We start from the raw sequence: 22,576 nt of genomic DNA, 5'->3' as shown, positions 1-22,576 counted from the left end.
AAGTTTAAAATTGGTATTCAGATTTGTTTTCGGGCCATTTGAACATAAAAAGTTGATAAAATTTGAAGGAAATTATCAAGTTTTTAAGATCCAACCGCCAAAATTATCCTGGCAAACTGGTTCGTCCCTTGGGTGGCACATTTACTGGATGATCTAAGATTCCGAATTTTAATCTTCACATAGAGTTTAAATAATTAGATGACTGTGCAAGCTTCCTTATCTGCTTTCAAAGACCTCCGCAGTCGTATTACCTAAAATAACAGATATTATGCATCATAACCAAACTTGATATTTTACTCGGACAAACGTTTAATTTCATTTCATTAAGTACAAACGTACGTTTAGCTAAATTGAATACTGTAACGCAAACCTACCAAGAGCCGCATTAGAGGTGATCAACCTTGAAAAATAATTTCCAAATTTTTCAATGAAAGCAAATTCTGGTATTAAGCTCTAAATTCACTGGGAATGGGTTATTTTATTAACTCCGCTCTTCAATACGACGGTATATAACATTGCCACTCGAAATGAACTGATAGTTATTCCCTCTCTCTGTATACATGTTACTACCACCTCCCCGTTTCCAGACTTTTTCACGGACTTCATTTCTTCCCTTTGTCCGTTTCTCTCCGAATTTTATTTCCTGACTTCCTTTTATCCCTTCTCTTTTTCGCCTCGTTCGACCCAAAGTATTCAAGTCCCTTTCTTTTCAGTTCTTTTTTAATAGCCCCCACCTCATTCCTTTCTTCTTTTGATACTGGGCCTTCTTCAAGGCTTCTCCTCCCTTTTTTTTAAATTGCTCCCTCCCTCATTTTACGCTTTCCCCCCCTGCGACCATCTCAGTGCTCGCCCCTCCCACCCACCCCCTCCACTCTCACCTGCTCCAACCCCTTCCATCCAATCCCTTCTCCACTCCCCCATCTCCCTTTCTCTTCTAGTTGTCTCATCTATATCATCTTACGACCCGCACCTCTCCCTTCTTCTTCTCCCCTACTAATGCCTGCCCCACCTTCCCTCCATCCCCTTTTATTTTTATTGCTTGATCTCCAGCTCCCTGCTCAATCTCGGAGAGAATCTCTTTCTTCCTCTCCGCACTCTTCGCAGCACCTTGATCTCGTAAGAAAGACGCGGAGATTATTTCCCCGTAATTTAAATAACAACCTGCGCAAAGCCGGCCGTGGATATTATTTCCCGCGTACGCTTTTTGAGGAAAAATGCGAAATAAACGATCGTTCTCCCTGAAATAAGATGAGCGAAAGAATTTCGAGCAAAGGGTTAAAATTACACTTAGCCAACATTTTGAGCTACACCCATGCTTTTCAGTGCCCAGAAAAATGCCACTAAGCCAATAAACGACGAAGTAGCCCTACACTTGGGTTTATTCTAATATTATGTTCCAAGGTTCCTCAGATTGTCAACGAAAATTTTTAAATAATCTATTTTTAAGCTTTTCATGGATGTCATCTATCATTGATAAATTTATTATAAAGTGAAAGTTCTGAAAATGTCAACGTTATTTCAGTTCAAATAATATAACAAAAAATATCCTAATCCATTATGTTTTATTCGTCAAAAATATCTAATTTTATAGCACTTGGGTAACAACTTGCTTTATTTTACCACCAGAGATTTTCAGTGCGAATTTCGTATCACTCTAAAAACTCATGAAGAATGCCACAGTTTAGAAATTTTAATGATTATACTCACACTGTGAGCTAACAGCAAGAAGCAAAGCTATTTCTCAAGTGAGAACGAATTTACACGGGTTTCTAAAGGCAAATTTTCAATGGAAGTTGATGCCTCGATGTATTGCAAGTAGAAATTTCATTTCATGGTGTTTTGCGGGGAGATTTCTTTATTCCATCGTGTTGAGGTGATCACGGAAGACCAGGAAAAGAAAACGGAGAGAGCTTCAATTGAAACTAAATTTTACTCTCATCGAAATTAAATGTATTTACGTTTCTGTTCTCGATTGGGCTGAAACATGGTAAGGAAATTTTGATGATAGACTGAGTCCCTTGAATATATAAGAGAGTATGAACCAAATTGTGGCGAAGAAAGGGAATTAGATTGCATTGCTTGGATTCAGAGTAAGTTTTAAAATGTTTTCAATGATGTTTTAAATTTTTCAAAAAAACCACAACCTTATTCCAAAGGCCCAATGTTTTCTCTCCGTGAACGTGAAATGGATCTATTAATTTGGAAAACATTTTTTGTTGACTTCTTGCAACCGTGTATATTTTGACAGGTATGCATTTTTCACCAATGCATTTTTATATTGTTTAATTAAGCAACGCTGCCATGTAGAAATATCGTATAGAAAGAAGTATAGAAAGAAGTATAGAAAGAAGTGGCTAAAAAATGCCTAAGAAGTATATTTGACTTGAGGACAAAGGCGTAATGCAATACCAGTAAAAGTAAGTAAAATTAGTAGCAGAAAAACATTAGGGGAATATGGAATCTTTCATTTTCAGGAAAGCGGATAGAATGCTCGATTAACAATTATGTTTTAATATTTTTTCCTAAGTTTCCCACCGTCTCCTCCGATCGGACCATGGAATATGCGCAATAATTGAACAAAAAAAACACCCTAGCGGTGATTTTAGCCGCTTCCACAAATTACACAACGGTAACCTGAATGCTTCTTGGTTTATTCTCTTACAGTGGCTCACCCAGATGACATCTGTTTGGGACTGTCCGAAATCTCCCTATGATTTTTCAGTAATGCCAGTACTGAATTAAACCGGATGGAGATATCCGTAGCCCGCGGAAATGGCACACCTAAACGGTGCTCCATATTAATAGGCTACGGACAAAACGTTTATAACTAAATTAAGAAAGAAGTTTAATTCTATAATTTGAAATTGCTTCTGGGAGGATCCGGTTGAAGAGGATTTAGTTCAGCTAGGACTCAAAGAGGGGAAATGGAAATTTATACTTCTAAAGAGAAGTGTTTGTTAGCATGGGTGCTCCAAAAGATATCAAAAATTATGTGAAATATAAATTTGCCATAATTCTTTTCAACATTAAACAGACTTTAAATACATAAATTTTAGATGAAAAGATTGAATTGGCATATTTTGAACTTTGCTTCGCGCGGACTGTTCCCATTCCCGCGTGAAAGTAGAGTATAGAGTATCAAGAGTAAGGAATGGAATGTATAAAATCTTTAAAATGCACCATAACATTATAAAATAACATTTAGAGGCATATTACCTTCAACGTTACAGAGTATTTGGCTCTTTGTTTTATAAAATAACTAGAAATAATAACACAGACTCCAGTTCCTATGATAATACATACTCCGGAATAGAAAATAAAAATATAGAATAGAAAAGCAGAAAATGCGTGCACTGGTTATCAAAATGGTAACTTGCCTACGTTAACAGGTTTCTACTAATAAAACCCAAATGTTCATTGACTGCCCAAGCGGGCAAGTATAAACCCACCAATGAGTGAAGTCCCACCTTTACCGGTCATTGTACATAAGAAACGCATGGCATTGAAGAAAGAAACATGGCTGAGGTGTAAGTGTGGTTTGTGAGAAGTAGAAACTTAAAACTAGAAATAAAATATGAATTCTTAGCCTAACAAGAAGGGAAAGCCGATATGCCGTGCATAAGTAGCATGAAAATTCGTTTTTTACACATTCATTCAAATCTGTAAAATATACCTGGATTAAATAATTTTCAATATCTCCACCAAAGGCAAATAGAACACATTGAGAAATCTCTTAATAGTTTTCAGGAAGAATCTATTCCCTCCAAGTTACTAATATATTCTGTTTTGCTTTAACTTGATTCGTTCATTATATCGAACGTCTTCCCGACATTTATGAAGCAAAGGAAGACCTTCCTACTCTGGGGGTTAATTTGTAGGCCGCATTATGATGGTGAAAGAAAAGGTTTTGGATTATTGTTACACCCTCTCGGTTCTGTAACTCGAGAGTATCTCGTAAATGATATTTAGATCCGCCTTCAAATAGCTCCAAAAATAATTCTATCTACACTCCCTTTTATCTTAAATCACTCCCAAAGACCTACAATTTTCTCCGCCAAATTTGCATGCTCGCACATTCCATGAATTCGAAATTTCTATTCTATCACCGGACGAGAAATGCTTGAAAGCTGGTTGGGTTAACTATTTTTTACCAACTTTCAACACCATCCGTGAAATCCTAGAGTCAGTATACGTCATCGGGACCGTTACGATTCCAGATAAAGTGTGCTGCGCCCTAAACGTCTTTGAGGAAAAATTCGACATAGAAGTAATAGTGTTATTATCATAAGCGTTCCTATTTTCAACCGAAGGGCTAAGCGTCGAAACATTAAGAAGTCATCACGACGTGTTGGCTTAGCATTGAGCTTCGCCATTACCCGCCCAACCACTCAACTTCATTGAGCTAAAGATCAAGTATCCTCCCGTGGAAATCCTTTTCAGAATCAAACGGATTATGTAACTTTAAATCTTAAGCTTGAAATGTGGCTATATGTAAATATATCTACGTTATCATCGGCGTTCATCGCTTGTGGGTTTCTTTACCGATGATCTCCATTCAATTCTCCTACTGGATATTTCATCGACTATGCATACGAGTTTTCTTCACTATCACACCTTTCATGTGGAAAATATGAAGAAAGAATAAAATCTCATTACCATACGAAGGGGGTCTGAAAATTTTCCGATCTAAAAGAGATACAAGACATTTTTCCTGAAATTTTCTGAGGTCGGAAACTTTTCAGACCACCCTCGTAGGTGAGAAATATGGAAAATATCGCATCCCCAACGATTGCAGAGAATTCAAGAGTTTCAAGGAGTAAGGATGTAATATTAAAATAAATGTTTTGTGCATGAATTGAATGTTTCTACTAGATTGCGTATTGCGGAATGAGAAATAAAAGAGCGAATGCCACCCGATTATTTATGGGTCCCCCTTCGTAAACTCATCCAGATAGTTAGTCAGTATGTTAAGAGCAACAGCAACTCTCCCCGCTGAAGTTGAGCGCACGCTCCTCACCCTTCTCCGATTTAGCTAAAAGCTATTCATTCATTGCTCTGCTTAAGAGTTGAAGGCCATACGGACTTTATCCTGAACTCCTTATCCAGAAATGAATAGCAATGTTGTTCACCGAAGAATAAAATATTTTAACATTCACAATAAAGTGATTGAGTAATAACAAATCCAACAGAGAGGATTTACTGAAATAATTAATGGAAAAATATGAAGATTAGGCATCGTCTTTTAGAAAATTTATGGTCTAAAGTTTTGGTACTCATGGTAATACCTGGTATTAATATATCTTCTAAGAGGCAACGAATGTTCAGATAAATTCAAAATGATGATAAGCACGGCTTATACACGCTTACGAGGAATTTACCTATCAAATGCGATGTGCACATCCCAAAATAAAACCACCGTCTAATTATTACCGAGTATTAATTCCATAAGGTAACGCGAGCTCAACGCTATTCAATGACACCTACGCACATGTCACAGGAGCGTGCAAGGTTCAGTTCCTACGCCGAGAAAATAATTACACTCAATCCCATTTAGAACTCTATTAATGGCGCCCTTAGCAGTAAAATAATAATCTCTTGCCAATTCATCGCCTTTTAAAAGCTAAATAAAACAGTGGAGGGCAGTTAAATTCTTGGGAAATAGTTATAAATTAGGGTTTCTCTTTTTAGGTTTTAATTGTTAGGATCTTGATTATAATTTAATTGTCTCCGAATTTGTTGGCATTTTTTCTCAACCGTTATGCTCCTTACATGATAATATTGTAAATAATTACTACATTAGTAAGTAATACTTATGCATACCTGTTTCACTTGGGCCATTCTGGAAAGTAACTTTGTTAGCAATGATGAAATGTCATTCACATTGGGGGATTTTTATATTTTGAAGATTTCTTTTACTTTTAGATGCGATTAAATGATATGTATCACATCAATTTACACAGCATCTGCATCTACATATCATCTTGTTAGCCGAAACAGAGGCATGCAGTTGAGGGCTTTAAGTTATCAGAAATGACGGTATTAGAATATTTTTAACATTAGGTACGATTTTATTTTCGTGCCGTTACTTCGAATATGCATGCGGGATGCCAACTAGTCACGTATTGTGCAATGTAAAAATGTAATCTTCATTGTCTGTTCGGCAATTACTTTCCTTGAAGTTCCGATACATTGCCTTCTCAGCAAAAGCGAGTCTATAATTATTCCATATAAACGTTTAATTCATAAAATTGTTTCTAATAGCTCAACTCGTGCATGCAATCTTCGCGCTATCAGCAGAGCTATGTGAAGGGTTTTTGTCAATAGCATAGGATTTTATAATAGACAGCTTTTCTGTATCCTGCTCAGTTCAGAGTCCGATGCTATGATGAGGCCTTACCAACTTACTTGGGCGGCTATGCTCATGCTTACCCCCGAGCTCTATGGGTGTGACAATGAATCTATTACCCGTGAATGACGTTTCTAAGACTCCTTTTAGATTGACTGAACTCCAGTCTTGACCTCAAGTGCTATTATTGCCGACAATCCTAGGGATGTCCTCCCAGTCCGTTTTATTAAGGGTATCATGATAGATGATCACTAAATTATCACAAAGCAAATCAATGATCACAACCACCAATCACAATGGCCGCTATTCAGTATATTTTTCATCAAAATATTCGAATTTAGTCACCGATCAGCTGAAGGGTACACCATACATTTTTCCATACACAAATTTGCCCACAACTTTCATAAAGATCTTGGTAACAACAGTGGATTCAATGGTGTTTAAGCCACCTTCAGACTTTTTTCTGGTCTATTAAGTCAAATGTTGTTCCACCTCCAACTGTTTCAACGCCTCCTAATCCTTAACCACTGAGTTGAAGGTAGCATTATTCACCGCCTGTTGGCGTCCAACAGGTGGTGGAAATGTAATCATGCATTATTCAATTCGTTTGGGAGATATGACACCAAGCGAGGACTATCAGGGTTGCGAAAAGAATAATGCTATATATTTGATTTTTCTGTTTGAAAACCAAAAGTATTTCGCTAACTCACAGCGGTATTCAAATCAAATGGTCGGCATAAACTTTTGAATTGATGAAACCAAAAAAATCATCATTCTCCATTTCCTACGTACGGTCATATTCCTTTCTCCGTTCAAGCCCTTCCCTTTCGGAATGAGAACAGCAAAAAAACTTTATATCAAGTAATTTCTAGAGACTTCCTTCTTGACACGGTTTCAGGCGTAACATGGTGGCAGAAGACACTTTGTTTTTCCACGTAGAATTTTTTTTGTTACGACTTAGGTTTCGAATTTCATCTTATTGATTTCTGCCATACAGTGCCCATCCTTATTCTTTCTCCTCCGTGACATTCATACACTTGTATTGTTTATTGTGTGTATATATATATATGTATATATATATATATATATATAATATATATATATATATAATATATATATATATAATATATATATAATATATATATACACACACACACAATGCACATATGTATGTATGTATATTTATATATATGTACATATGTATGAGTATATACATATACATATGTATGTGTGTGTATATATATATATATATATATATATATATATATATATATATATATATATATATATTTGTGTGTACATATAATATATACTTAACACATAAATGCACATATAATACGCAGCTTAAAAAATTAGACCAAGAGTAGTGCATAAATTTTGCCTACAGAATGAAGGTTTTTGCATGTTTTCATAGAGTATGCATGCCCTGTTATATTACACAAACAAGAAAATTAATTGTTTTTCATTAAAATTATTCTTCATTATAAACCTTCTATACCGAACTAAATATTTAATTTATGCCATACTTTTACTGCTATAATACTAGCTAATATGCCTTTCTCACCAATCCTTCAAATTTTATCATTTTTTCCAGAAAAAAAGAGTTTAATGATTAATAATTCACTTATACTCTGGTTGACGAAATATTTTGAAAAGATTAGTTAACTGCTAGGAAAATAGCTTTCTCAGGAACAGAAATGATTGCATAACTTACTACCACTACGCGACATAATACAGATAGAAAAAGGGTTCGATAGGAGTCTCAAAAGCAAAGTCCAGTAGTTCTACTAGATACCCTTCAAAAAGAAATATATTATTTGAAAAGTGGGCAACAAAAGAATTTCAAGCCTAACATCACCATTCACTTCACGGTGGAACTCTAGGGAGTTTCATTTGTTCGACGAAATCCATCCCTAGAGGGCGATATTATTCTTAGTATTCATTTCCTTTGGCAAACCTGCAAGCAAATTAAACTCAGGAGAATATGTTCCTTCTCGCCATCAAATTGGCGAAGAATTGCTAACTTACAACGTACACGAAAATGACGCAATTAAAAATTATTCTACACGTAAAACCGTCTCGGAATGGAATTTTCTCTCTTTGGCATTTAAATGAGAAATTCACTAAAGGAAATTCATGAAAGAAAGGCTTGAAAAAAAAAGATTTAGCCACAGCTCTCAGAAATTCTTTAATCACCGAGTCGGCCACCGTTAAGCGCACACTTATTTTCATTTGGCATCGAGTTTCAAGGGAACAATTGAGGATTCTGTGCGGAGTTTCCGATTTTGGAAACAATATTTACGGTCCTGAGTCATTACTTTCACGTACGACGCCAGTTTCGAGAATTGCTTCCGCACTCTTGAATCCGCTCATTAAGACTCTTGTGCCAAAACTGTGTCGACCGTTTGTGCAGCCAAATACCTCTCGAGGAGGTTTTATATATTGTACGAGTATTTATACAAAATGATTTCTCGTTCTTTTCTTTTCTCACCTAATTAGTTGTTATCCCAGCTCGTAAATACATTTTGATTCGGCTGAAAATATATTCATTTTCGATTTTAAATTCAATTTCCTACAGAATTTTTTTCATGACTTCCTATCTCTTTTAAAAGAAATACCTCACCTAAAAAAATAAGCATAGCAGAGAGTACAAGAAAAATTTGTCATTAGATCTCTTTCAAATTCCATATCTTATATGCCAGGGTTTAGCTGTTCAACGTATACAAGCCATCAGAAGCATAAAGAGACATGGGATCGAATAAGCATAATTAGATTTATGAATACGAATCTTAAATTATTAGTATATTATATATTTCACAAACGTTTTACAGACTTTCCTGAAAGTTGTAAAATCGATATCCGTATTTTTGCGTCCTCAAATTATTTATTTGCAAATGTTTCCCTCCATCAGAAATATATCTCTACGTACTCACGCTACCCGGATGAAGACCTCCCAACAAGATTTACAACACAGATTTACTTCGACCATATCCGTGCCCTGAACTGCTCTCACTCCCACTGGCGTGCGATTCACCCTGGGAGACATTCCTTAAAATGTGACAAATATTTCCAACTGTACCACGAGAATATGACACGGCGGGGCTCCATTTCGCGTTCACTTTCACCTCTCCTACAACTTAGAAAATGCTGGCTCCTAACTGTGAGACGGGGGAGGCTCATGGCTCCACTACCATTACGCCGTTCAGAGGGATAAGGAGGCGTCCTTGAATACCCCCCATCTCCCTGGACACTTCGACAGCCATCAGCGGTAAAGGAACTGCACGGCCGTCTCGCCGAGCGAAAATTCACCTCAGAGGCATGAGTCGACCACTCGTATGCACTCTCTGTGATTGCAGAATTATTTAATTTCATCATGCGAAGTATATTTCGGTCCACTTTAACACTTTCGGAGCCCCTGAGCCACCACCATAGCTTCATTTATTTTCTCCCTGTGCTCATTCTCAGCCTTGAATTGTACACCAATTTGCATCTTGAAACAGTCCTTTCTTTGTCGACGAATCACAGTAATTCCGAGAATCTAAGGAACGTGAATAGTCGAAACGAAGATGCCTCGCGGAAGTTAAACCCAAGTGACAGACAAAGCATCCTGGTTCTCTTCCTCGTTCTCACTCTGCGCCCTTGCTCCGTTCAAGCATCAACCATTAACTACTGTCGTTCTCCCATTATCTCCCTTAATGCTCTCTTCAATTCCCGTGATCTGTTTTCTAGAACGCCTTTACGTGGGCCAAATAAAAGGAGATATCTTTTTTACGAAGCAGTCCACCGGGTAATGGTAGGTTTCACGATGACGCACAATACACGTCACTGTAGTTCTAAGCCCTGACTAAAACGACTCAAAATATACATAACCCCGATGCTATCCACGTATACTATAACAACATGTTCTTCAGCTCTACATATATTTTTACCTCCATTAATTCCATCCGAAATGCTTTTTCTTTTCCTCAGTCTGCCCCTCCTCCCCTGCATTCTCCCCTCTAAACCATCTTCGGCATCAAATTGCTCCTCAGTATGTCATGTGTCCACTTGTCCTGCCTCCTGAATTTCTCTCCTCTACAATTTCTCGCTTCCCCTAACATGCCTATAACTTCATTTATTTTGCCTCCCGTCCGTTTTATTTTCAACATACTTCCCCACACCCACCTCTTAAAATTCTTCTATCTATCCTCATCCTCTGGCCTCAACGATCTAGTTTCCGAGCCGTATAAAAAACTACGTTCCACTCAAAAATCTGATAATTGTCTTTTCCTTATATTTTCCTTAAGTTTTCCATCTCCAACTTCCGCCTCTCTTTAAAACCAAGATTTAAATGTTCCATTTAAGTGACGGCAATCCCATTTGTGGATTGGGGCTTCTTCGTGACCGCAAGTTGAAATGTTTCCGCAAGAACTCCATTAGCGAGCCATACACGATGACAAATACGATAAAAAGGTATAAATGCCTTTTTACAACAGATGGCTACCAAAAACATATTTTCCTTTTTTTTGGCATTAGAAATAAAATGTACCTGGAAGAGACGTTTGGACAGTAATTCACTTAAAATCTCAAAACTGTAGCAATGAGTGCGATGACAATTTCAACGCAATCGATTGAAGAAGCATAGTTTTACGGTTCAAATAGAATTTCACTCACGAGAATATTCCCAATATTCCTCTCGACCTTCCCCTGTTGATGATTTTCACTTCCAGCAACCAAAACCATACGGAATGTTCCACTGAGTCGATTTTCCTTCGTGTATTTCAACCACTAACTATGTGACGTCCTGGATTCCGCATTCCTCCACTACTGTCACCGTGGATAACTGCTCCGCTCTCTGTAGCCCATCAACAGGTTTGAAATATATCCTGGAGAATTTTGAAGTGATGTATGCGCATGGGGATGAAAATCGAGAATGTGTGCAAAATAAAAAAGAAAAACGCCAGCTTCGTCAGAAAAACTATCATGAAAGAACAGGAAGAGTCACAAATTGCTCCATCAAACTACGATGGAAGCCAATCGAGAGACAGAGATAGCATGATTAACAGAAATGGTACTATTCAAATGAGTTTAATGCTAACACCGAGGGAGAGTACTTAACCCAAATTAAATTGGCACAAAAACAAAAACGAGACCAATATGGGAAGATATTGGCAGACAGTCGCATAATCTGATACAAGGAATTCATTTCCCCTTGCTCAATGAAATCGAAATCACACTAATGGAAGACAATAGGACACAACAAAAAAATTAAACTTAAATAAATTAAGATATTACCAAATAAGGTCCTAAATGTAACTATCTGATCGCAATGAGCCCAGGCGGCCGATGACCAAGCACCCGCTGCTCTAGCCGAGGCGCAAAATGCAGAGGAGATGAAATTCTGTTGGCTCGTCTGTCCTTGGTGAAAAGTATTCGTTTCACCTTTCACCAAACAAATCGCGTGTCCTCCTCAGCATGGTGGTCTCTCGTGTCTATTTTGATTTTTTCCTGTAACATTTCTCCTATTTTCTAAAATTCTTTGATTGGGGTTTTTCTTAACGCAAGAATAAAACTGGGTTTCCTATAGTAGCTTCTCACTGACAGCAGACACATTATAGGCAGTGACTTCCATCTTATTTCACTCCGAGAGATAGCAATCTTTTCACTTTCACTGCGATTTTCTTACCGTGGTCAACAATCAAGATGTCCAATTTTTATTTAAGGAGGCAGCATTTACGTAAAACATTATTTCACGCTCCGATTCCATTCATAATTTTATCAGAAAAATGAAATGCAAAAATTAATATGTAGCCAGAAGCAAGTATCCAGAGGTGATGAATAGCGATTCAGGCGTACATACATTACTACATGACACAAATTTTGAAATCATGACGTAACATACCGTGAGGTTCACATTTATGTATCTTGTATTTTAAATGTAATACAAATAAAACGAAGGATGATTTTAAAAGAGTAATTTTTTCGTATGCTCAAAAATTCTGCGGTGGGAAAATTAACCTTCCTCTAGTCAAATAAAACTTCGATTACAAATTCTTTTGTAGTTGAAATATTACTCCATTTTCGTTTCCTACTCTGAAAAACATTTCCTTTACTGATGCATATTACTCCTACACCTTTACACCGTTAAAAGTTCAAAGATTGTTGTTTTCATAGACTTCCAATGACTAAGGGCAAAATACGCTTCAAACTGCTGAATTTAAAGTTACCCAAATTCACCAAAAATACTTTTGAAAGCTTGTTACTTTTCAAGTATGTTTTAATATGAATCTGAGACTACTTTTTTAAAATTAAAAAAAAAGTTTTTCTAGAAATTCCTCATTTACTGAAATTTATTTTTTTCGTGTTCTTTCTCGGCCCGCTTCTTTCGCCCTCCGCACTCGCCAACTACCAATGCAGCAAGGACTACATGCAAAACTAAAATAGCTTTCTTTTTTCGAGTTCACCCCACAACGGAGCACGAATCTCTCTATCGAATCTTATCCTTTCAATTTACGAAAATATCCTTAGAAAGGAGGAAAATGCCAGATGGGACCTAATGATCTCCATTTCGCTCAAAATGAAGGCGCTTACATATCTGCCTAGCCATCCCACATCTCCCTCTCTATCATCCTTTCAACTAAGGAAAGTCATGCGGGAAACGATTCTATCTTGTGCTATGCTCATAGATAAGGTATTATCTTCCCGAATCACTCCATTACCTTTTCAACCCACCTACTTAAATGCCTATCGTGTTTACAATTTAAGTCATATTTCTCTCGCTTTTCCTTTCCACGAAAATAATCCCACTTTCGTAATTAATGGCGCTCCTTCTTCTCCAGAGTTAGTTGAACCGAGTAAACCTTCAACAGCTTTGTTCTCGTGCTTTTAAAAATGAGAGAGTTTAGTCGGCCTAACCTTGTTGATCGAGGCACGCGTTAGATGCAACGTCCTTTCATTGTGTCGGAGAGATGGTTTAAAGCCTCCCGTGCCTTCACTGATTCCGGTATTTACCTTCTTAATTAAAGTGCTTTGTAGACACACTCATCAGTGGGTCAAAAGAGCTAATAACAACGCTGTTGTTGCGCCTTAAAGCCAAGAAAACAAACCAAAACCAGCTTCCCCACTTCCCTCCGCGCATCTCTCCTTTCCCCGCCATACCCGCTCACTCCTATTATCTTCTTGTCTCCACCTTTTTCGCTCGTTCCTCCCCCTCTCAATCCAATTCCATTTTCTCCCATCTTCCCAGGGGTTGTCTTTTTGTTTCCCCGCTTCCCTCTTACCCTTGTCTCCAGTAAGTTTTTCCAGTTCCATCCCCCTTCTCGAACACAAACCCACTATCTCATCTTTCTTATCCTTCCCCTGACTATGCCAAGAGGCACGTTAACTACCCTTATTCAAATTATTGAGGTGTAAAAACATATGTCAGTGAAAATATTGGCAAAATCCTGAAGCTAAAACAAATGCAATATAAGTATTCCGAATATGTACAGAGCAACAAAAATTCCAAAATACGTCTGAATTCCCTCAATAAAGCCATGACTGGCAGACGGCTGATGACTGCAATTTTTCAGCCCCGCAATACAACTAATCGGAAAAGGTAGATTTTGGTTGCGTGGTATTAAAAAATAACAAGTTAGTTCAGCTAACTTTGCACCGGTAAATAATTACAAGAGTAAAAACCACCTAACAGTTCACTATATTCGCAGAAGCCTCCGTGTTTCATTGATTTCCAAGTATGATCGTATGTGTAGACGATATACTTGGGCTTATGCAGAAACTTCCCTCGCCTTATTTGATGGAAAACGGTCGTAATGTTTAAAAAGCATACACAGACGCACGCACGAACGTACACGCTCTTGAAGGATGGGAATCTCGTCCCATCAAAGTGAAACTCAATTCATTCCCGCGCCTTCGAGGAAGTCCAGAAAAGAAGCGGAAACCCTCTGGAGAAGGGGATATCCGAAAGCGACAGATGGCTGCACACAAAAGCGGAATAGCCAGGGACTTTACAGCATGGCTAAAGGGAAATACTAGAGGTAGAGTGACGGAAGGGATCGAGTGAAAGGAGTTGGGAAAAGTGGAATGTTTTGAAGGAAGAAAAGAAGGACCAAATATTAATGCATGCACATAGGTAAAAGAAGCAAAAGAATTCCACCCACGTAGACAGAGCAGTATACATAAAAACCCCTATTTTATCCCTCGATTTTTTTCTTAGCCAATTCTTTATTTCTCTGTTCCTCTCCGTTCCTTTTGCGTCCCATGCCCACCGCAAGACGTTACCGCAAGTGATACACCTGCCCGCTCTCATGTACTCAACCCTCGCTGCACATCTACGCGTCCCGCCGTTTTCTTTTGGTTAATATGCTCCTTGTCTCAACCTCTCTCTCCCTCTCTTTTTTTAGACGATGCTCTCCGGGAGAAATTTATGTGGATGCTCTAAAAGGCTCCTTGCGAGATAGCAAACAGAATAAATTAAAGGGAAGAGGCGGAGTAAGGGAGGGGCGAGAGAGTGGTCGAGATGAGGGCTTAAGGAGCAGTGGAGAGGAGGTTGGATGTCCGGGGGAGGGAGAGAAGGAAGGAAGGTTAGGGTTGATGGGCTCTCTCTCCTGGCCCCTTCTCCCATCTCACTCCCTCAGTGTGCTGGTAAAGGGAGGCTTTAAGGAAGGCAGAAAGCGTAGGTGACACGAGGCCAGGAGGAGAAGAAGGGAAGTGAGTGAGGGATGAGTGAATAGAGGAACGAAAGAAGGTTAGCAGTAATGCACTTAGGGAGGAGTGGTACACCGGATGCTCACGGAAAAAAATGAATACGTGCAGTGGTGTAACAGGGTCTACTATTAGATGAAAAAGAAGGACAGTAAAATGGATAGTGACACTTTTTTCAGGATATTCTAGTAAGAATTTTCAAGCATGTAAGAGATCTCACTTGAGTAAGCTGGTATTTTAAATTTGATTACTGGTATTGCACTTTTTTTTACGCCTGCAAACACGTATACACAGTTTTTTTCAATGTACAACCGATATTTATTCATTATTTGGATATTATAACACCAGAAAAATCAGTCGTATTTTTCAGGCAGGCTGAGTGCTCATTATCCAAAGGTCGCGGGTTCAAGTCCCAACTTGGGTATGGCTGCAGTGAACTGAGATGGTTTGGTACCTGGACCACAAGATGACAAGGAGTGGATAATCAGGGTCTGAGGTAAAAAGGAATCAACGGATACTTCCGGAGACATAAATTCTTAGATTAAATTATATTGCATCAAGCACAACTGAGAGCGGAACTATATTGGGAATAAATCCTTTGGCTCGCTAAATGCATTCTTTCTCGACATTTGATGGATAACCTTCGATGGAGAGAAGCATTAAGTGGGAAAATCCCATTGACCGCTCCATCAATCCACAGAGTTGAGCGATCGGTCTTGTAGATCTCTCCACCGGGAAAGGAGTGGGATACGATGCAAGAAAAATAGATGAATACAAGGTAAAGGAGTTTAAGTATGAGATAGAAGGAAAAGGACGATAGGGAGGTATTTATAGGTTGGTTTTGAAAAAAAATGCGATAAGGAAACACTTTGAAACTAGCTATGAAGAGAAACGCGGACTTTTTGGCTTCAGTTTTTACTATTATATACTTAATTCAATTATGAGACGAAAAACTGTCTTCTTGCCGAATAACTACATCCTCTGCACAATTATTTTCCCTTATATAAGTGTTGTCTTGGTTTAAATTTGGCAAAACAGGAATGGCAATTAAACATAATTTAAAAAAATGATGACTTTAAAGTATAAAACCAGTATTTGGGTTTATTTAGGTGATATGTCGTTGAAATATTTATTATTGTTAACGAAGATACTCGCTTCCAAGTAAAAAAGCAAACGCACAAATATATCCCTAATTTCTTCACATGCATGCATTTAAGAAAATTAGGAGTTTCGATTTTAAGAGCACAAGAAACTTCTTACTAAGTCCATAAACACACCATCAAAAACACGACTGGATATATGAGAGATAATGAAGAAAGAGTCACATAAAAACATCTTTCCCCGCAATTTTCTTTAGGAAACGGAATTAGGATTTATACGTGTAAAGAACCGATCAATGACCTGATTTCTCGCATAAGATGTGTGTTAGAAAATTTTTCCTCCACTTCACATCATTAAGGTCTTTGAGCTAAGTATCACGAGACCTATTTCGCGGAAAAGAGTTGTGTTTTCTCGGTTATTCTCCGCTGATACACGAAAAATCTCTCGAAGAGTGAATGCTACCCACTTCCCGCTTTATTGCCCCCATATATATTTTTTCTCGTTCCGCATCGTAGGCGGTGGCATAGGACGGGTTGGCCGTCATACCCAGTAGGGTTTCTTTCAGGGTTTATCTTTTACTAACCATTACATAAGAGAGTGTGGATGTTTTTTGGACCACTCGAGTGGAATGGAGGAGTTAGAGTATGACGAACATGAAATGTATATTGTACATGGAAAGTCATAAATAAAGTGTGAACTTAAGTATTACACAAATAATTCTAACGATACAATGAAGGGAATTCCATTTCCAGTTCATTGTCCTTATTGTTACGCATTACTCGTAAACAGGAATACCGTTCTGCATCTGATCCAGATACGATATATCGGTGATGCCATTACTACTTATGATTATTAAATTTCGGTTGAATTCCTCATTTTCTCCCGTTCTCATAATTGAACGGTTAATTGACTTTCGGCAACAAACACACATTCAGGAGGCCTAGAGGTACAAAGGATAATTAAAATACCTATTTTAACTGAAATTGACATAAATATGTGAAACAGATATTTATAAATGTTTTATGAAGTAATTGCAATGTTTTTAACTCCCACCTTCCCATTTTTAGAATGACTACAGATCTAAAGCGTAGGTCACTTCTGCGTCAACGGATTAAAACGGAAGTATATACTTTAGGGCTTCACTCGAGTATGCTTTTACCTAATTCTCGGCTTCGTCGAAAATTTTACCGATATGAGGCACGAATCTAAAGCAAAGGTCATTTTTGTGTCCATGGGAAAAACGAGAAGGAACGTTTAGGGCTTCCCGCGGCTACTTTTATCTCACATTCTATAGCACTGCCCTTTTTTTGTCTTATATGTCATATATACAGCGCTTCCAGGCGAGCTATCTGATATTTGGTACGATGATTCGGCCTTTAAAGCTCAAGCCAAATTACAATACCAATCCTGACACATGGATCGTTTAACCCATGCGCTCCAGCTGGAATATATGGCGAGAGCAGACTGATGCGATTATTTTAATAATTTTATTTCTCTTAACTTTTAGTCCAAGAAAATTGAAATGGAAAAGAACGTGTCGGAAGGAATACGGTAGCTCTAACAATATTTCCACTGGTTTGGAGATAAGAATATCTAACACTATTTCTTAAACCAGCTAAAAAAAAATAATTCCGATCAAATTTAGGTTTTTGGTAGTTTTTTCATTCAATTTTCAATAAACCTTTAAATGGCACAATGAAAAACCAATACCAAGAGACAAAGCTTATCTAATTACAGACCCTCACGTGGAATCGATATTTAGTTCACGTCGTATCATTTTTTTACAATTTTTCCATGAGATAATTTCAAATAAATTTAAAAACTCTCCGTCTGCTGATATCCCTTTGCAGAACTATTATAATTCTAGAAATTCCATGTCATCACATAGTGACTCTCATGATTTAGGGAAATGCGCGGATGAACGCATTTTGAATTCATTCTCTCCAACCTCAACAAAGTCTCCAAATAGTTTAGGTCTCCAAATTCTCGGAAAATAATGCGAATGATGAGACATTTCCTTAGAATACTCGCGGATACCAAAATGAAGAATATCATGGCCACGTCATATCGCTAAACTACTGAGATTAAATACATTTTCATTTTGGTTCCATTCTAGTGTCAAAGTTCGATATATATCAAAAACACTGTAATCAACCCGAAGGTCGGTTTGACAGTTGTCGGTCGAGCTCATCCAATAAGCCCAACCTCGGGCGAAATTCACTCAGGTTAAGGTGGCCAATAAGTATTGATATGTAACACTGCCTTCTGTTGATCCTTATCTCCACAGAAAAAAATATAAAAATCTAGCACGCAAAAAAGTGACAAGAATTTTATTATTATTTCACGTTAGCTTAAATTATTTCGAACAATTAATCTAAACGAGTTTTATGAATTTAACAAACTGTGACTGGTCGGCTGTTCACTACAGCGAAGGAAAACATTTATTTTAATTAAATATATCTGGCTGTTAAATTCAATTTTCACCCCATACCATTCATTACATGATGCAACTCCAGGCTAATGCCTAATAAAGTCTTCTATATTTTTCATGGATGAGATAAATAATAATAAAATATGAGTGGGAGCGCTGAGAAACTTAGGATGATATGTCGTAATTTCTTTAAAGCCAAATCGTTGCCTTAAAATAAGCTATAGGTGGAAATACCAATCAGGTTTAGTACCACCTGCTACCAACTTAAGAGGCCTTGTCTTTTCATATAAAGGTTCTAAATGGATTTTAAATACTACATCATAATACGTTTCAATGCTAACAAAAAGAAGGAAGACACAACTTGTTTAAAAATTCAGCATGAAAATTAAAAATATAAAATACAAGGGTGTTTCCTGCATAAAAGCAAAAATAGCAATGAAGTTAATTATTTATTTGCAAAAGGAGATGAATATTCAGAAAGAACAATGATAAATAAATGGCACGATTTTTCAGTGAGCTCTCTCTTAGCACATGAAATTAATTGAACGGATTACAATCTTTGACTTCCTATTTGAACAACCACAATAAGAGTAACATATGTCCAGAAAGTCGGCAACTTTAAAACGTTAAAGTCCCTCCAACGGTTTATTTTTCAGATAAAATTTCCCAATTGTGGTCCAAAGCTGTGGAAAACTACGAACTCCTTTTCCGCCTATCACCCGAACTAGTCGTAAATCTCGGGAGCGCAGATATACCTAGCTCGATGCAAGTGAAATGTAGCCCACTTCACCAATTGAAAGCATTCCTAGATGTAGAGCCCCCGATGCTTGGACAGAGTTAATTCACGAGGAATTGGAAATCGTCAGTATTTCAATCCTAAGACTGGTTTACTGCAGCCCTCTTTTATTCTTCATTCGATGTTAACCTAATTCCCTCACTTCCTTAAAGATTTTCTCTGTTTTACGCCCTCCTCAATATGTCCAATGTACTCGTCTTTTGGTTTCTCTCATGGTCTTTTCTCAAAGTTTCCCTTCCATTATGTCTCTAACTTGTGTCTCAAAGTGTGTTCAGTCCATCTTTTTCCAATTTTGCCAAAGAGTTCTCCATATGGACCTTCCTTCTTCTGCCTTCCTATTCCTTGCACTCATTTTGTCCATCTATTGAATCTTCAGCATTCTCTTCCAGCACTATGTTTCAAAGGCTATCACTTCGCTGATCCACTTTTCCTGTTTCATATCTATGTTGGGTAGAGTGCCATACTCCTAATGAATATTTTTGACGAAATGCTTCCTCTTTTGCAAACCTTTAGTACTTTAAAAACGGTAGCTGCAAGTTGGAGATGACGAAAATAACATCATCACTTCTTTGGGTGAACCAGAGAAGAAAGGAGACGTATTTAAGATGCATCATAGCAGATGAGAGAATAGAAGAGGATTTGCTGACATATACCATGACGATAGTACATGTATAGCGGTGGTGTTCACTAGATTCCATGGGTATCACTCATCTTAGTTTTTCCGGGTCATGAGACCACGTCACTTTACCGAATGCCTTGCGCATGGCGCGAGTGAAGTGCCTACTCTTGAGACTCCATGCGCTGGAACGCGATTCCAAGCGATTTTTCCCGTATGAGTGTGCTCGAAAATATTTTGGCAAAAGAATCGCACAAGAAGTACGGATAGGCTCAATTGTATAATAATAAGTTATAAATTCTACGAGAACAGAATTTATTTAAAAGGAAAAAATGACTGTGTAATTACTATTTAACTAGGGTTTTTACTTAAAGTTTTCACTCAATAATACGAGGCCTGTTAATTTGAAGATACTTTTAACAGCTCATATTCCAAATCAACATTTACTACAAGTATTTCCTGAGCATTTAGCATTACTCACCCTCTGGATCAAAAAATACAAATTGCCATTTAATTATATACAATGTACACCATGATACGACTAGCGAACAAAAACAAAAAAACAGAAAAAAAGGAAACTCACACGTATACCGAATATTCAGTGGCGCTGCTACTTTTCTCAAGAGAGAGACTATATATATATATATATATATATATATATATATATATATATATATATATATATATATATATATATGTATGTATATACATATATATATTTGTATATCTAGCTGATGTAAAAGCTCTCACGAGAGCAATATAACAATTGAATACAAAAATATACGTAGAAAACACCGAAAAGGGCACTCACATTTAATATTGAGCTTTCGGCCTTCTCTTAAGCCGTCTTCAGGTCAGACTCTGACCTGAAGAAGGCCGAAAGGTCACTATCTTAAATATGAGTGTTTATTTACATTTTTGATGCATATTTTTCTATTATATCGAGCCTTCCAAGCATATATGTGTACTCTATGTGATAAACATATTCTGTTACTATATTGCAATAAAAGGCACAGCATTCAACAGATGTTACTCTACATAATTTATTTTGTTTCCTAATACACCTAAAGTAAGAAAATCATTTGCTCAAAAGCTCTTCAGAAGAGTGCAACTTAAGAATTATTTTACTGGTGCACCATACTCTACTAGGCATTCCTTACGAGAGTTTAAAGTCGAACATCAACAAAGAAATACAAATAGGATGTCTACGGTGAAAGGGTAGCACTATGAAAGCCTAGCATAATTCATTTAAGTTCAGTATGAGTGATAATTTAATATTTCAAATGATCTATGCATGTAATTACCAGGGCGTATGGCATAATTATACATTTGATGCGTCAAAAACTCTCTACCTTCAGCAAAATACTTCAATTTTGCAATTAAAAAAGGGTAAGATGAGAAGTGAAAGTTTGGCTTTATCTGTTTTAATTGTAGATATTTTGCATATTTGTTTTGAAAAAGGTAATTATTTTCTCGGTGATGTCTATTCGTGGCTATATGTGCATCTCGGATCTTAATTAGCGACATTACGATGGTCAACACCATTTCCGCCAGTCTCACTGAATCGACGTTGAATCAAAGGACACAATTATGGCATGCAATGGTATTAAATATGTTTTCCATTCGTCATTTAAGACTCGAACTTCTTATCCAAAGAGGTTCCGAGGAAGGTGGCATACTCGGTGTGCGATAGAATGCGGAAGATTTAATAGAAATTAACTCACGTGTTCCATCGAAGCGCGTTGCTATGGTGTCGAGGAAAGTATTCTGCGGAGCTAGGAGTCCCTTGCGAGCCGGCATCTTGATGGATTTCCTGAAAAGAGGATAAGAAAAATGGCGCATTTTATTTTTCCACACTTTGACTACTCAGAAAACATGAGAAGGGAGGAATTATTTCGATCGCCGAGAACCCAGGCGATAGTCTTCGATGAGTTAACATCGGTTGAGTTGGCACATAGCACAAGCCTTAGTAGACGTTCCTTATCTCAGATGTACCAAATTATTTGTTCGTGATTTATTCGAAACATGTTAACAGTATTTGGTAGCATAAAAATTGGAGAAATACCTTCTTAATAAATGATAACTCAGGAAACACTAGAGAGAAAACGTCCACTGTTAAATTAAATAAAGTGAAACAACCTAGAAAGAATTCACTCTAGCGTTGATCCAGATCCAGCCCGAAAATTAAAAAAAAACGCTTTACCATTAATCTAAAAATAATATATTTGAACTAAATTTACTAAAGTATTTTGGCTAGTTATGTTCTGACAGATATCAACATCTTCGCTTAAAATTACAACAGAAATTTTAGTGGGTAATAATTTTTAGAGAAATTTTAGTAATTTGTTGTAAACATTTTTAAAACTCAGTGGCGGAAACGAAAACTGAGAATTATTTGGGCACGTCCTACAGTATGTGATAAACGATCGCAATCCACCAACTTGGAAGAAAAATATTCGTAACGGAGCACAATCTGAAAAACGAGAAGCTGATTGAATTCAACATAAGGCGTTAATTGGGAACCTAATGAGTTGGAATATTTTACAATAAGCAGCAACATAACTATTAATTAAGCCATGTATAAATAGAACCTACCAACAAGAT

At 37.3% G+C, this 22,576-nt stretch overlaps 1 protein-coding gene across 1 annotated transcript in view; it reads right to left on the bottom strand.

Annotated features, from left to right (window-relative positions):
* The window catches only part of Elk (Eag-like K[+] channel), a 520,200-nt gene that overhangs the window by 450,212 nt on the left and 47,412 nt on the right, over positions 1–22,576 (bottom strand). The window contains exon 2 of the mRNA XM_071595144.1: positions 21,697–21,785. Within this exon, the coding sequence (XP_071451245.1) occupies positions 21,697–21,772 (76 nt within the window). The 5' untranslated portion in view covers positions 21,773–21,785. The remainder of the gene's footprint in view (positions 1–21,696; positions 21,786–22,576) is intronic.

This window comes from Hetaerina americana, unplaced genomic scaffold (assembly GCF_022747635.1).
Source record: "Hetaerina americana unplaced genomic scaffold, ioHetAmer1.1.p SCAF_7, whole genome shotgun sequence".
In the NCBI taxonomy this organism is placed as follows: domain Eukaryota; kingdom Metazoa; phylum Arthropoda; class Insecta; order Odonata; family Calopterygidae; genus Hetaerina; species Hetaerina americana.
Note: the sequence above shows the minus strand (reverse complement) of the source record. Positions and strands in the feature narration are given on the sequence as shown.